This window comes from Triticum urartu, chromosome 2A, assembly GCF_056163025.1.
Source record: "Triticum urartu cultivar PI428250 chromosome 2A, HENAU_Tu73, whole genome shotgun sequence".
NCBI classification, from domain to species: Eukaryota; Viridiplantae; Streptophyta; class Magnoliopsida; order Poales; family Poaceae; genus Triticum; species Triticum urartu.
The window spans coordinates 718,696,216-718,711,834 of record NC_141874.1 but is presented as its reverse complement, the minus strand read 5'-3'; the positions used below and the strand labels follow the sequence as shown (position 1 = coordinate 718,711,834).

Below are 15,619 nucleotides of genomic sequence, written 5' to 3'. Positions count from 1 at the left end.
GCCCATTTCTATCCAGATGGCAGGATTGTATGGATGTCAGAGGGTACGAGGTACCAGTCTACAGTTGCTGAATGGGCTCAGCTGATTAATGCCCCAAAAGAGCATGACGATGACTTGGACATTTATGCCAAGAAGAAGATGGACCACAACTCAATGTCAAACATGTACAAGGAGATTCCAAATGAAGCACTTGATACGTTCAAGTTTGGCTCAGTACACTATCTTCTGTCAGGGCTGCCAACCATCAACTGGATTCTTAGGCACACCCTATTGCCCAAGTCTGGAGATCACAAGATGATCAGGGGCCACGCGATCAACTTGCTTCATATCTTTGACGTGCCACAGAAATTCAAAGTCATGAGCCTTATGATTGAAACAATCAAGAGGACAGCAGCAGACCAGAAGAGGAGCTATGGATATGCCCCACAGATTCAGGAGCTCATCAACTCTAAGATGGGCACGGGCATATACTTATTGGACAAGGAACACCTGCCCATCCGTCCAGACTTTGAAGATAATCAAGTGGTCATGACTAATAATGAGCCATCATCTGCCCAAGCACAAGCCAAGAAGGAGAAGGCGAGGAAGGAGAAAGCTGCCAAGATGCCTACTCAAGAGGAGGCATCTGAATATTTCCTGAAAACCAAACAAGAGCAGCTTGGTTACTTGATTGCATCCACCCTGCGGATTGAGCAAGGACTAGCCACCCTAACTCAGAACCAGGCAAGCTTAGAGAGGATCATGGAACAAAAGTTCTATGACTTGGATGTCAAAGTGACAGAGATTCAGACTGTAGTGGAGCAGCTCCAGGATGACATGGAGGATAGGAGAGGCAAGACTACAACTGATGCCTTTGCCAGAGTGCCACGAGGTCCGAGGTCGTCTGCAGTGCCAGTTGCTAACCCCAGAACCACCACGTCTGCACCAGCTACAGCCTCAGTTCCACTAGCTCCAGCGTCCACTTCAGCCTCGACTCCGACCACGTCTACAGAAGGCTTCGTCCTTGGAGTGCTCCGGACTCCACCACCACCTGAAGATCAAGCCTGAGTGTCGACTTAGCACTATGCATTTTCTAGGAACTTTTTGGTAACTTTTTGCCAAAGGGGAGAAAATGTATAGATCATAGGCTTCGAGAGAGAGAGTGTTGCTTTTAGTGTTGCTTTTATTCTCTCTTGTTTTATTTGGTGGTTTTTCGAACTTTGTTTGCTTTTGTGTGAGATACTATGTCATTGCTCGTGAGACATTGATGATCATGTGTTTGATCATAAGCTACACTTAATGTTTGCTTAATATTATCATCTTATCTATCTTATGTGATCATTCACTATTCTTGGTGATGAGTGCATGTATTTCATTCTTATCATTTTAAGCGCTCCACCAAGATGTATGTGACATGGAAGAGTAACCCATGACTCTAACTCTTTGTGCATTTGCAGTCCAAAGCAAATTTTAAATATGCACAAATTTAGGGGGAGCTCTTACTTGTCACATACTTCTCAAAGCGACGATATATTTCATGCTTATTATCATTTGTCGAAGCTTTGATCTATATGTTGTCATCAATTACCAAAAAGGGGGAGATTGAAAGTGCAACTATCCCTAGGTGGTTTTGGTAATTCATAACAACATATAGCTCATTGAGCTAATGCTATTCCAAGATAACTATTTCAGGAAAGCTCAATGATTGGCATGGCATGGATGTGAAAGTGGAACCCTCAAAATGCTAAGGACAAAGGATTGGCTCAAGCTCAAAAGCTCAAGACTCTTCATTTTATATTTTAGTGATCCAAGATCACATTGAGTCTTTAGGAAAAGCCAATACTATCAAGGAGGGATAAGGTGTTGCTTAATGAGCCTTTTGCTTCATGTGCTTAGTGATATGCTCCAAAACCCTCAACTACTTTCCCATATCCACATATGACCTAAACCCTAAGCCAAACTCGGTCCTACCGATTCTTTCTATCCAGCGCCACCGAGTTTCACTTGTCATAAGCCACCGCCAAACCCTAGCAATTCGGTTCTACCGATAGGGATCTCGGTCTCACCGAGATGGGATTGCAAACTCTCTGTTTCCCTTTCGTAACTTTTCGGTCTCACCGAAAGAGCGAATCGGTCCCACCGAGATTGCAATGTAAACTCTCTGTTTCCCTTTTGTAACTTTTCGGTCTCACCGAAAGAGCAAATCGGTCCCACTGAGTTTGCCTGACCAACTCTCTGGTTATCTTATTACCAAACTCGGTCTCACCGTGTTTGTGTAATCGGTCTCACCGAGATTACGTTATGCCCAAGCCCTAACCATATCGGTCCTACCGAGTTGCATGTCAGTCCCACCGAAAATCTCTAACAGTCACTAGGTTTACCTTTTCGGTCCGACCGAGTTTGTTGATTCGGTCCCACCGAGATTGGAAAACTGTGTGTAACGGTTGGATTTTTTGTGGAGGCTATATATACCCTTCCACCTCCTCTTCATTCAAGGAGAGAGCCATCAGAACACATACACAATTCCAACTCATATGTTCTGAGAGAGAACCACCTACTCATGTGTTGAGACCAAGATATTCCATTCCTACCATATGAATCTTGATCTCTAGTCTTCCCCAAGTTGCTTTCCACTCAAATCTTCTTTCCACAAAATCCAAATCCTATGAGAGAGAGTTGAATGTTGGGGAGACTATCATTTGAAGCACAAGAGCAAGGAGTTCATCATCAACACACCATTTGTTACTTCTTGGAGAGTGGTGTCTCCTAGATTGGCTAGGTGTCACTTGGGAGCCTCCGACAAGATTTTGGAGTTGAACCAAGGAGTTTGTAAGGGCAAGGAGATCGCCTACTTCGTGAAGATCTACCGCTAGTGAGGCAAGTCCTTCGTGGGCGATGGCCATGGTGGGATAGGCAAGGTTGCTTCTTCTGGACCCTTCGTGGGTGGTTGCTTCTTCGTGGACCCTTCGTGGGTGGAGCCCTCCGTGGACTCGCGCAACCATTACCCTTCGTGGGTGGAGCCCTCCGTGGACTCGTGCAACCGTTACCCTTCGTGGGTTGAAGTCTCCATCAACGTGGATGTAGGATAGCACCACCTATCCGAACCACGGGAAAAACATCCGTGTCTCCAATTGCGTTTGAATTCTCCAAACCCTTCCCTTTACATTCTTGCAAGTTGCATGCTTTACTTTCCGCTGCCAATATACTCTTTGCATGCTTGCTTGAATTGTGAGATGATTGCTTGACTTGTCCTACAATAGCTAAAATCTGCCAAGAACTAAAATTGGGAAAATGTTAAGTTTTTATTTGGTCAAGTAGTCTAATCACCCCCCCCCTCTAGACATACTTTCGATCCTACAAGACCCGACTCCACGAGCAAGCCATGAAGGCGGCCGAGCTGAAGGAGGCCCTTGCGAAGCTCGTCGACCTGGAGAAGGCCCTGGAGGAGCGTGACAGCACCATCGCCCGGGAGCGGCGCAGTACGTTGCATGAAGCGCAGCACCTGGAAGAGTCCTTCTCAAGTAAGTGCTTTCCTTTGCTTTTGTTGTTGTTGCCGGGTTGGGACTCTGGCTTCTCTTCCTTTATTAATTTTCTTCTGACTTGCTTTTCTTCTCGGTCTGGGGCCTTTCCGGAGACGCGCCCGCTGGCGGAGGAGGTGGTCCGCTTCCAGCGCGACCCGCAAGGGATCGTCGGCGCTGGGACCGACCCGGAGGTGGCCTAGACCTTCCCGAAGATCATTGCCGCTTCCTACGCCCGTCTGCGAGTCTTGAGCGAGCAGATGGGATGGCTCTCTGAGGCCGGCGCTGCGATGATGGCGGCCCTCTGGCCAGGTGCCGTCGAGCCGACTAGCTTCACGCGGCTGGCGCGGTGGTTGGAGGCGGGCCCGGACCGCCTTCACGAGTGGCAGGTCTCTGCCGCCTAAGTTGGTGCCGAGATGGCGCTTTGGTTCACGCTGTCCTAGCACCCGGACCTGGCGCTAGATGCGCTGATGGGCTAGCGGGCCGGCTCGGAGAGCCAGCTGCAGGCAGAGGCCGGACGGATTGCCGCCCGGGCCAACTACATCGCCGGGTTCACTTTCCACGATGAGTTCCGGCCGGAGCAGACGGAGGATGGCGGATTCGTGCCTGCTGAGGACTACGGCCTTCTTCTAGACGACCCGGAGGGCAGCTCTGAGGAGATGGGCGTCTACCGCGACGCGGACACCGAGGAGGAGGATGCAGGCACCTCTGCGGATCCGGCGGCTGCGCGCTCTGGCGGAAGCGATGCCTGATTTCTTTTAACTTGTAGAAAATTTCTGTTAGGTAGCAGGTCCACCCACCCACTCGGGGTTGACTGGGTGTAATGAATTCTCGCCTTGGGCCTGTTTTAATTTATGATGTATGAGCTGTGTGAATGTTTGTGCCTTTGCTTCTCGTTTTTTGAGTTGTTTTCTTGCGATTGCCTCCCTTTGGGTTTCACCCCTGCGAGTCTGACGGCCAGGGCTCTAGTCCGTGACAAGGGGTTCGGCCTTTGGGAGGGACGTGCAGTACTTGGGCTTTTGAAACATTGAGCAAGAGCGAAACACCCATTGGGCCTGCTGGCGGCAATCCGGCGAGCCGGGTTGGCAAGCAGCCGGTCGTGTGGGAACTTAAAGTGGTGGGCCGGGTCGAGCGATCTGGCGGTATGTAGAAAGTTCGTGGATGTCTGCGCTTTCGCTTTTCGTTTTTAGAGCCATTTTCTTGTAACTCTCCCTCTTTGGGCCTCCCCCCGTGAGTCTCATGGCCAAGGCTTTGGTCCGTCACAAGGGGTTCGGCTTTTGAGAGGAGCGTTCAATACTTAGTCTTTCAAAACGTTGAGCACAAGCGAAACACCCACTGGGCCGGCTGGCGGCCATTCGGCGGGGCCCGGTTGGCGAGCAGCCGGTCGTGCGGCAACTTAAAGTGGCAGGGCCAGGTTGAGCGACCCGGCGGTTCTTGACTTAGTGTTCATGGCGCGCTGCTGCTTTTGTTCTCATGTGCTTGCCAGCCCACAGCCGAAGCCGGATCTGCAGCTTAGGGTGAAGCGAGAAGCTAGGGAGATCCAACACATTGAGAGCCGCTAAGAAAAAACGGCGAGTGGCCAAGCCGGCCAGCCCCCGACCCCCCGGGTCGAGCTAGTCGACCCGGTGGCCGGGTTCGGCTTAAGATTTAAAGTAGTGCACAAATGTAGGAGACACAATAGCTTGGTCGCAAAAGGGGCAGCCCCCGAGCGTCATTCGGGGACCCCATAGTTTTAGATGGTTACAAAAGGCAGCAATACATATGTGCATTCGGCTAACTGTAAAACAGGCGGAGGAGCTCTGCATTCCATGGCCGGGTTGTTTCTTCGCCGGTGGTGTCCCTCTTGCGCTTGTTTGTCTTGCGGGCGTCGATGAGGTAGTATGCGTTGCGGTCACATAAGGTCTTGTTGACGATGAAGGGGCCCTCCCAAGGGGAGGACAGCTTGTGTTGGCCAGTCTGCTCTTGGACGAGTCGGAGGACGAGGTCTCCCTCTCGGAAAGCGAGAGGCTTTATCTTCTTGCCGTGGTAGTGCCTCAGAACTTGCTGGTAGATGGCTGGGCGACTGATTGCTAGGAGACGTGCTTCTTCGATTAGGTCAACGCCGTCTTCACGGGCTTCCTTTGCTTTGGCTTCCGTGTACATCGTGACGCGCGGTGAGTCGAACTCGATGTCGGTCGGGATTACGGCTTCTGCTCCGTAGAAGAGGAAGAATGGGGTGAACCTGGTCGACCTATTTGGCATGGTGCGGAGACTCCGGAGGACGGTGGGTAACTTGTCGAGCCAGCTGCCAGGCGAGCGGATGAGCGACTCGACGAGTCGCGGCTTGATGCCGGATAGGATGAGGCCGTTGGCCCGCTCGACCTGGCCATTGGAATGTGGACGTGCAACGGAAGCCAGGTCGAGGCGGATGCCGGAGCCAGAGCAGTACTGCGCGAGCGCAACCTTGGCGAAGTTGGTGCCGTTGTCCGTGATGATGCTGTTCGGCATGTCGTAGCGCACCGCGATGTCCTTGATAAATCGAACGGCCGTTGGACCGTCCAACTTCTTGATCGGCCTTGCCTCGATCCACTTGGTGAATTTGTCCACCGCCACTAGCAAGTGTGTCATGCCGCCTCGAGCAGTCTTGAAGGGTCCCACCATGTCGAGTCCCCAGACCGCGAAGGGCCAGGCGATCGGGATGGTCCGGAGTGCCGACGCAGGCTGGTGGCTGCGCTTGCGGAAGCGTTGGCATCCCTCGCACTTGAGGACGAGCGATTCTGCGTCTTCGAGGGTCGTGGGCCTGTAGAAACCGTGGCGGAAAGCCTTGGCCACCAGGGACCATGAGGCGGTGTGGTGCCCGCACTCGCCCTGGTGTATGTTGAGGAGGATCTCAATGTCCTTTTCCTGTTCGACGCAGCGTTGGAACACGCCGGTGAAGCTGCACTAGATGAGCTCGTTGTTGATGATGCTGTAGGCGGACGCTCGGCGCTGTACTTGCTGAGCTTCGGTCTCGTCCATGGGGAGGACCCTGTTTTCCAGGAACTCTGAAATGGGCAGGGCCCAGGATGGTGTCGCGACCCTGGTGAGGGCGGCTATCGCAACGGGTTCCGGCGTGGCAGCCCCCGAGACGGGTTCAGCGGCCCCAGGGTCGGGTTGGGGTGCGGCTTGGTCGGATGGAGTAGTCCCCGGGCCGGTTTGAGGCGCGGCCGGGTTGGTCGGAGCAATCCCCGGGCCGGGTTGAGGCACGGCCGGGTCGGTTGGAGCAGTCCCCGGGCCGGGTTGAGGCACGGCCGGGTCATCTAGGAGATGGATGGACTCAGAGTCCGGAGACGGCTTGATGGACGACTTGTGTAGGTGCTCGAGGGAGACGCCGGACGGATGGACTGCCGGGACGAGGCGATTTTGGCGAGCGTGTTAGCCGTTTCATTCTCTGCGCGCGGGATGTGGAGGAACTCACAGCCCGCGAAGAATCCGGACAGCTTCTATAAGACGAAACGGTAGCTCGCCATGTTGGAGTCATGGGCGTCCCACTCGCCGGAGCTCTGCTGCACCACCAGGTCCGAGTTGCCGTAACACAGGATGCGCCGGATGCCAAGTTCCTCGGCAAGCCGGAGGCCGTGCACAAGGGCTTCATACTCGGCGACGTTGTTGGAGGCGGCGAAGTGGATCTGCAGCGCGTACTTCAGCCGGTCGCCCTTTGGGGAGGACAGCACGATGCCGGCCCCCAGGCCGAGTGGCATCTTCAAGCCGTCGAAGTGCATGCGCCAATGCGTCGAGTCGGGCGGCGGCGGCAGGTACTACGTCTCGGTCCAGTCGATGAGGAAGTCAGACAAAGCCTGGGACTTGATCGTGGTGCGAGGCTCGTAGAAGATGGTGTGGCCGGCTAGCACGAGCGCCCACTTGGCGACCCGGCCAGAGGCATCCCAGCACCTGTTGATCTCGCCGAGAGGGGCCGTGCTGACAACGGTGATGACGTGCTCTTGGAAGTACTGCTTCAGCTTCTTGGCTGTGAAGTACACGCCGTAACACATTTTCTGGTAGTGCGGGTAGTTCTACTTCAAGGTGGAGAGCACTTCGCACAGGTAGTACACGAGGCGCTGGACGGCTTGGACCTTGTCCTTCTCTGGTCGCTCGACCACCATCACCGTGCTGACCGACTGCGAGGTCGCGACGACATAGAGCACCAGCGGCTCCTTCTCGGCCGGTGCGGCCAGGACTGGTGCGGTGGAGAGCATGCGTTTGAGATCCCGGAAGGCTTCGTCCGCCTGGTCGTTCCAGTCGAACGGCGTCGTCTTCTTCATCAGCTGATACACGGGCAAGGCCCTCTTTCCCAGCCGGCTAAGAAACCGGCTGACCGAGGCCAAGCAGCTGGTGAACTTCTAGACATCGCGCAGCCAAGCGGGCTTGCGCATGTGCTCGATGGCCTTGATCTTCTCCGGGTTCGCCGCAATGCCGCGGTCCGAGACGAGGAAGCCGAGTAGCTTTTTGGCTAGGACACTGAAAACGAATTTTTCCGGGTTGAGCTTGACCTTGTATTCGCGCAGGTTGGCGAAGGTTTCCTTCAAATCCTCGAGGAGCGTGAGGTGCTGCTTGGTATTCACCATGATTTCGTCCACGTAGACGTGGATGTTGCGGCCGAGTTGCGGCAGCAAGCATTTCTACATGCAGCGCTGGAAGGTGGCGTCGGCGTTCTTCAAGACGAACGACATGGTGATGTAGCAATACGCCCCGAAGGGTGTGATGAAGGACGTTTTCAGGGCATCGCCCGGGTCTAGCTTGATCTGATGATAGCCGGAGTAAGCATCCAGGAAGCATAGGAGCTTGCACCTAGCGGTGGAGTCGATGACTTGGTCGATCCGCGGGAGGGCGGACGGGTCTTTGGGGTAGGCCTTGTTCAGGCTGGTGTAATCGATACACATGCGCCAGGTCTTGTTCTTCTTCAGGACGATGACTGGATTGGTCAACCACTCATGGTGAAATACTTCCATGATGAAGCCGGCCGCCAAGAGCTTGGTGACCTCTTCACCGATGGTCCTTCTCTTCTCTTCGGAAAAGCGTCATAGGGGTTGACGGACAGGCTTGGCGTCCTTGCGGACATGGAGTTTGTGCTCGGCGTACTTCCTCGGGATGCCCGGCATGTCCTTGGGGGTCCATGCAAAAATATCCCGATTCTCACGGAGGAACTCGACGAGCTCGCCTTCCTATTTGTTGTCGAGGCGGGTGCCGATGACAACGTACTTGTTGTAGCTGGGGTCGTCCGGGTTCAACTTCACCTTCTTGGTATCCTTGGAGGGCTTGAACGTGGCCTCATCGGCCAGCTCCTCAGTCGGGATCTGAGTGGCCGATGCCTCCTTGGCCAAGGCGACGATCTGGTCGAGTTGGCGCCGCTCCTCGGCTACGACCAGCGACTCGGCTAGCTTGGCACCGTCTCGGGCGCACTCCAGGGACTTGCGGCAGTCGCCGGTGATGGTGATGAGGCCCTTTGGACCCGGCAGCTTCATCTTTATGTAGGCGTAGTAGGGGACCGCCATGAACTTGGCGAGCGCGGGCCTACCCAGCAACGCGTGGTACGCGCTGGACAGGTCCACCACCTCGAACCAGATCGGCTCGCGTCAGAAGTGGCTGTTGTCGCCGAACAGGACGTCGAGCTCGATCCGGCCGATCGGGGAGCAGGAGAGGCCAGGAACGGTGCCGTGGAAGACCATCTGGGTCGGCTCCAGGTCCTTGGCCTCGAGGCCGAGTTTGGCCTTGGTGTCGCGGTAGAGAATGTTGATGCTGCCGCCGCCATCGATGAGAACCAGGGAGAACTTGCACGTGCGCCGGGGCGTGATGATGGTGGGGTCGAGGACGAGAGCGTAACCACCCGGGTTTGGCATGACGGCCAGGTGGTCTTCCCGGGTCCAGGTGACCGGGTGCTCCGACCAATGCATGTACTCCGTCTTGGTTGGGACGACGGTGTTCACCTCCTGCCGAAGGAAGCGCTCGCTGCACTTGTCATCGCTGAGGCTGGTGAAGACGACGTAGGTCGTGTTTTGGGCCGGGTAGGGGTCGCCGCGCATCGCGCCGCCGGCTAGAGGTGGTGGCAGAGGCGGTTGCACTGCTCCCGGAGCCGGAGCCAGAGGCGGTGGGATGTCGCCCCTGGCGATGCGCTTGGTGATGGTGCACTGTCGGAGCGTGTGCGTAGACGGCCTCGCACCGCGGTGGTGCTTGCAGGGAGCATCGAGCATCTCCTCGAAACTCATGGCGGGCTGCCATGCCATTTTGCCGGTGTTCTGGCGTTTGGCGGCCGGGTCGGCCACGGGCTCCTGCTCGGCGGCCGTGACGAGCCGGTTGTCGTAGCGCTGAGCCAATTGATCGGCTTTGCGCTTGTTGTTCTGCTGGTTGTGCTGTCACCGGCTTCCCTCACCAGCCGGCTTCGGAGGCAGCACCGGCTTTGCCTTGCTGGCTTCGTCCAGTGCCACCTGGATCTTCATGGCGGAGTCGGCGTTGGCGCACTTGCCCACCGTTACCATGAGCGCAGCCATGGTGGCCGGCTCGGAGCGCAAGAGCTTGTGCTTGAGGAGGGTGCCGTCTCGGCACCCGTTGATGAAGTACTGGATGGCTTAGACTTCGTGGACGCCCTCGCAGCTGTTCCGGAGCTCGGTCCAGCATGTGAGGTACTTGCGGCCAGTTTCCGTTGGCCCCTGCACGCACATGGCGAGATGACTGGGGCGGCTGGGTCGCTTGTAGGTGCTGGTGAAGTTGCGCACGAAAGCCTGCTCGAAGTAGACCCACGCATTGATGCTGCCCTCCGGCAGGTTGTTCAACCAGGTGCGGGCCAACCCCTGGAGCATGAGAGGCGCGTAGCGCATGGCGAGGCAGTGGTCTAGTCGGTGAGCCAGTCCTCTGGCTTCACAGTGTCGTTGTACTTGGGGGTGTCGCGAGGGAGCATGAAACCTTTGGTGAAAGGCTCACCCCGGATGCATGGCCCGAAGCACGCCGGTCCGACGGGGCCGGTCTCCTCTAGCTCCTGGGAGAAGGCGAGTCGGTCGAGGCGGTGACGGGCGTCGGCGTTGTCGATGGCGCACGGGCCCAGCTGGTCGGTGACTGCACCGCGGGCGGCCGGGTTGGAGCAGGGGGTTGAGGTGGCGTCGGGCCTCGGAGGCCGGCTCGTCCGCCAAGCCGCCAACGGCCATTGGTGTGGGGTTGCGTCGGGTCTGGCTGCGGCTGGAGTGTGCCTCGCCGGGTGGCGAAGACGCTGTGTGCTAGTTGTCGCCAGATCCGGCGACTCGGACGGAGCCAGAGCCGATCGGCTTGGCGAGCTGGTTGAGGCGGTCTTGCTGCGCGTTGGCCACGGCGAGGAGGTTGTTCACCCTCTTGAGGCAATCCTGCATCTCTTCGCCCGCGAGCTGATCAATGCCGGCCGCGGCCTCCTGGGAGGTGCGCATGTTCTTCACGGGAATCTCGTAGACGGGAGGGAGGGCGCTGAAAGCGCGCCCGATCACGCCACCCCGGGCTCGCATGTTGGAGACCCGGCTTAGCTCGGGGGCGGTAGGCGTGAACCCGTAGGTGGCGTTGCGCTCCAGCTGGGCGGAGTCGAGCCGACGTTGTGTGGCAGCGAGTGTCTCTATGAGGTCCAGCAGGCGCTGGCGATCGTCGTTGAGGCGAGTCCGGACCTCGGCGATGTTGGAGGCCTCGATGTCGGTGCCGATGGGAATGTGGAGGCTCTGTATTGTGGTGTGATAACCCACACGTATAGGGGATTGCAACAGTTTTCGAGAAGTAAGAGTGTCGAACCCAACGAGGAGCTAAAGGCAGAACAAATATTCCCTCAAGTTCTATCGACCACTGATACAACTCTACGCATGCTTGATGTTCGCTTTACCTAGAACAAGTATGAAACTAGAAGTACTTTGTAGGTGTTGTTGGATAGGTTTGCAAGATAATAAAGAGCAAGTAAATAAAAAGTAGGGGTTGTTTAGATAAAGACACAACTAAGTTAGGTTTAGTAGAGAGCTTGTTGTTACGAGAAAGTTATTTGTCCCTAGGCAATCGATAACTAGACCGGTAATCATTATTGCAATTTTATTTGAGGGAGAGGCATAAGCTAACATACTATCTCTACTTGGATCATATGCACTTATGATTGGAACTCTAGCAAGCATCCGCAACTACTAAAGATCATTAAGGTAAAACCCAACCATAGCATTAAAGTATCAAGTCCTCTTTATCCCATACGTAAACAACCTACTTACTCGGGTTTGTGTTTCAGTCATTCTTGCGTGACACGGAGAGCACCATAGGATAGCACCAATAATAAAACATGCAACTGAAACCAATCTTGATCATCAAATAGCCCATAGGACAAAATGGATCTACTCAAACATCATAGGATAGACATACATCACTGGGAAATAATATATAGCGTTGAGCACCATGTTTAAGTAGAGATTATAGCGGGTAAGAGAGAGGTTACACCGCTGCATAGAGGGGGGAAGAGTTGGTGATGATGGCGGTGAAGTTTTTGGTGAAGATTGCTGTGATGATGATGGCCCCCGGTGGCACTCCGGTGCCACCGGAAGCGAGGGGGAGAGAGCCCCCTCCTTCTTCTTCTTCCTTGACCTCCTTCCTATATGGGATAAGGGTTTCCCCACTGGTCCTTGGCCTCCATGGCGTGGGAGGTGCGAGAGCCCCTCCGAGATTGGATCTGTCTCTCTGTTTCTGCGTTCTGTACTGCTGCCCTTTCACCATTTCGTATATATATGGAGATCCGTAAGTCCGATTGGATCGAAACCTTGGCCGTGATTTTTTTCCAAAAATTAGCTTTCTTGCGGCCGAAGAAGGGCATCAACCGCCTTACGGGTGGCCCACGAGGGTCAGGGGCGCGCCCAGGGGGCAGGCGCGCCCCCTGCCTCGTGGCCACCTCAGGCACCGTCTCGCATTGATTTTCTTCCGGAATTTTCCAAATATTCCAAAAATAAGCTCCATCCGTTTTTATCCTATTTGGATTCCGTTTGATATGGATATTTTGCAAAACCAAAAACATGCAACAAACAGGAACTGGCACTGGGCACTGGATCAATATGTTAGTCCCAAAAATAGTATAAAAAGTTGCCAAAAGTATATGAAAGTTGAATAATATTGGCATGGAACAATCAAAAATTATAGATACGACGGAGACGTATCAGCATCCCCAAGCTTAATTCCTGCTCGTCCTCAAGTAGGTAAATGATAAAAAAGATAATTTTTGATGTGGAATGCTACCTAGCATAATCTTGATCACATATCTAATCATGGCATGAATATTAAGATACGAGTTATTGAAAGCAATAGTATATCATTTGACATAAAAACAATAATACTTCAAGCCTACTAATAAAGCAATCATGTCTTTTCAAAATAACATGGCCAAAGAAAGTTATCCCTACAAAATCATATAGTCTGCCTATGCTCCATCTTCATCACACAAAATATTCACATCATGCACAACCCCGATGACAAGCCGAGCAATTGGTTCATACTTTTTAACGCGCTTCAACATTTTCAACCCTCGCGCAATACATGAGCGTGAGCCATGGATATAGCACTGTAGGTGGAATAGAATGGTGGTTGTGGAGAAGACAAAAAGGAGAAGATAGTCTCACATCAACTAGGTGTATCAACGGGATATGGAGATGCCCATCAATAGATATCAATGTTAGTGAGTAGGGATTGCCATGCAACAGATGCACTAGATCTATAAGTATATGAAAGCTCAAACTGAAACTAAGTGGGTGTGAATCCAACTAGCTTGCTCATGAAGACCTAGGGCATTTGAGGAAGCCCATCGTTGGAATATACAAGCCAAGTTCTATAATGAAAATTCCCACTAGTATATGAAAGTGATAACTCAAGAGACTCTCTATATGAAGAACATGGTGCTACTTTGAAGAACAAGTGTGGTAAAAGGATAGTAACATTGCCCCCCCCCTTTTTTGGGCTTCTTTGGACCCCCTTTTTATTTAGGCTTCTTTGGCCTCTCTTTTTTTCTTGGGGTAATGCTCTAATAATGATGATCATCACACTTTTATTTACTTACAACTCAATATTAGAACTCAATATCTAGAACAAAGATATGACTCTATATGAATGCCTCCGGCAGTGTACCGGGATGTGCAATGATCTAGCGTAGCAATGACATCAAAAACGGACAAGCCATGAAAGCATCATGCTAGCTATCTTACGATCATGCAAAGCAATATGACAATGAATGCTCAAGTCATGTATATGATGATGATGGAAGTTGCATGGCAATATATCTCAGAATGGCTATAGAAATGCCATGATAGATAGGTATAGTGGCTGTTTTGAGGAGAAGGTATATGGTGGGTTTACGGTACTGGGGAAAGTTGCGCGATACTAGAGAGGCTAGCAATGATGGAAGGGTGAGAGTGCGTATAATCCATGGACTCAACATTAGTCATAAAGAACTCACATACTTATTGCAAAAGTTTATTAGCCCTCAAAGCAAAGTACTACTACGCATGCCCCTAGGGGGTAGATTGGTAGGAAAAGACCATGGCTTGTCCCCGACCGCCACTCATAAGGAAGACAATCAATAAATACCTCATGCTCCGACTTCATTACATAACTGTTCACCATACGTGCATGCTACGGGAATCACAAACCTCAACACAAGTATTTCTACTAATCCACAACTACCCACTAGCATGACTCTAATATCACCATCTTTATATCGCAAAACTATTGCAAGGAATCAAACATATCATATTCAGTAATCTACAAGTTTTATGTAGGATTTTATGACTAACCATGTGAATGACCAGTTCCTGTCATCTCTCTAAATATATATAAGTGAAGCAAGAGAGTTCAATTCTTTCTACAAAATATATGCCCATGATCTAACAAATATAAGTGAAGAAAAAGAGCATTCTACAAATGGCGGTTTTCTATGTAAAGAGAAACAGGCAATCCAAACTTCAAATGATATAAGTCAAGCACATGAAGCATTCTATAAAGCCATACTCAAAAGATATAAGTGAAGTGCATAGAGAATTCTATAAATCAACCAAGGACTATCTCATACCAGCATGGTGCATAAAATAAAAATGAAAACTAAATGCAAAAGACGCTCCAAGATTGCACATATCACATGAACGAAACGAATCCGAAAACATACCCATACTTGTTGAAGAAAGAGGGGATGCCTTCCGGGGCATCCCCAAGCTTAGACGCTTGAGTCTCCTTAAATATTTACTTGGGGTTCCTTGGGCATCCCAAAGCTTGAGCTCTTGCCTCTCTTCCTTCTTCTCACATCGAGACCTTCTCGATCATCGAACACTTCATCCACACAAAACTTCAACAGAAAACTCGGTAAGATCGGTTAGTATAATAAAGCAAATCACTACTATAAGTACTATTGCAAACCAATTCATATTTTGTTTTGGCATTGTGTCTACTGTAGTATAACTTTTTCATGGCTTAATCCACTGATATAAATCGATAGTTTCATCAAAACAAGCAAACTATGCATCAAAAACAGAATTTGTCTAAAACAGAACAGTATGTAATAATCTGAACATTCACCATACTTATGTTACTTAAAAAATTCTGCAAAAATTAGTACAAATAAAAAATTTGTGTAGAAAGACAGTGCAAAAAGAATCAGAACCATTTGACGGTCCAGTAAAAAATGTAAAATCGCGCACTACAGCCAAAGTTTCTGTCCTGCACCGCACAAACCAACAAGCATTGTAAACATCCTAAAGGCAAACCTTGGCACATTATTTCTATAATACAATGTAATTGTACAAGGGGATAATTATTTTTATTGAAAAGTTTCTGTAATCAGGATTCACAAAGTTTCAGTGAGCATGAACAAAGTTCATGGAGCTCTCCCACTTCAACAATGCTTGTCTTTCTCACTTTCACTTTGCTTTTTGAAAAAGTTTTGGGTTCCCCTCTTTATTTTTGTTGTTTTTAAACTATATGAAAGCACTCGACAGAAATAAATGACTCTCTAAAACTTCCGGGTTGTCTCCCTGGCAGCGCTTTCTTTAAAGCCATTAAGCTAGGCATATAGTGCTCAAGTAATGAATCCACCCGGATCCCAAGGTATATCAAAGCCAATTTCAATTAACAATGATTTGTAATTTAGTAGTGAG

General features: G+C 51.6%; 1 protein-coding gene across 1 annotated transcript; it reads right to left on the bottom strand.

Moving 5' to 3' along the window:
* Positions 1-8,677: 8,677 nt before the first annotated feature.
* Positions 8,678-9,007, bottom strand: LOC147987113 (uncharacterized). Its single transcript, XM_087542282.1, has one exon. The coding sequence runs from the start codon at positions 9,005-9,007 to the stop codon at positions 8,678-8,680; it is 330 nt and encodes a 109-aa protein (XP_087398408.1).
* Positions 9,008-15,619: the final 6,612 nt, after the last annotated feature.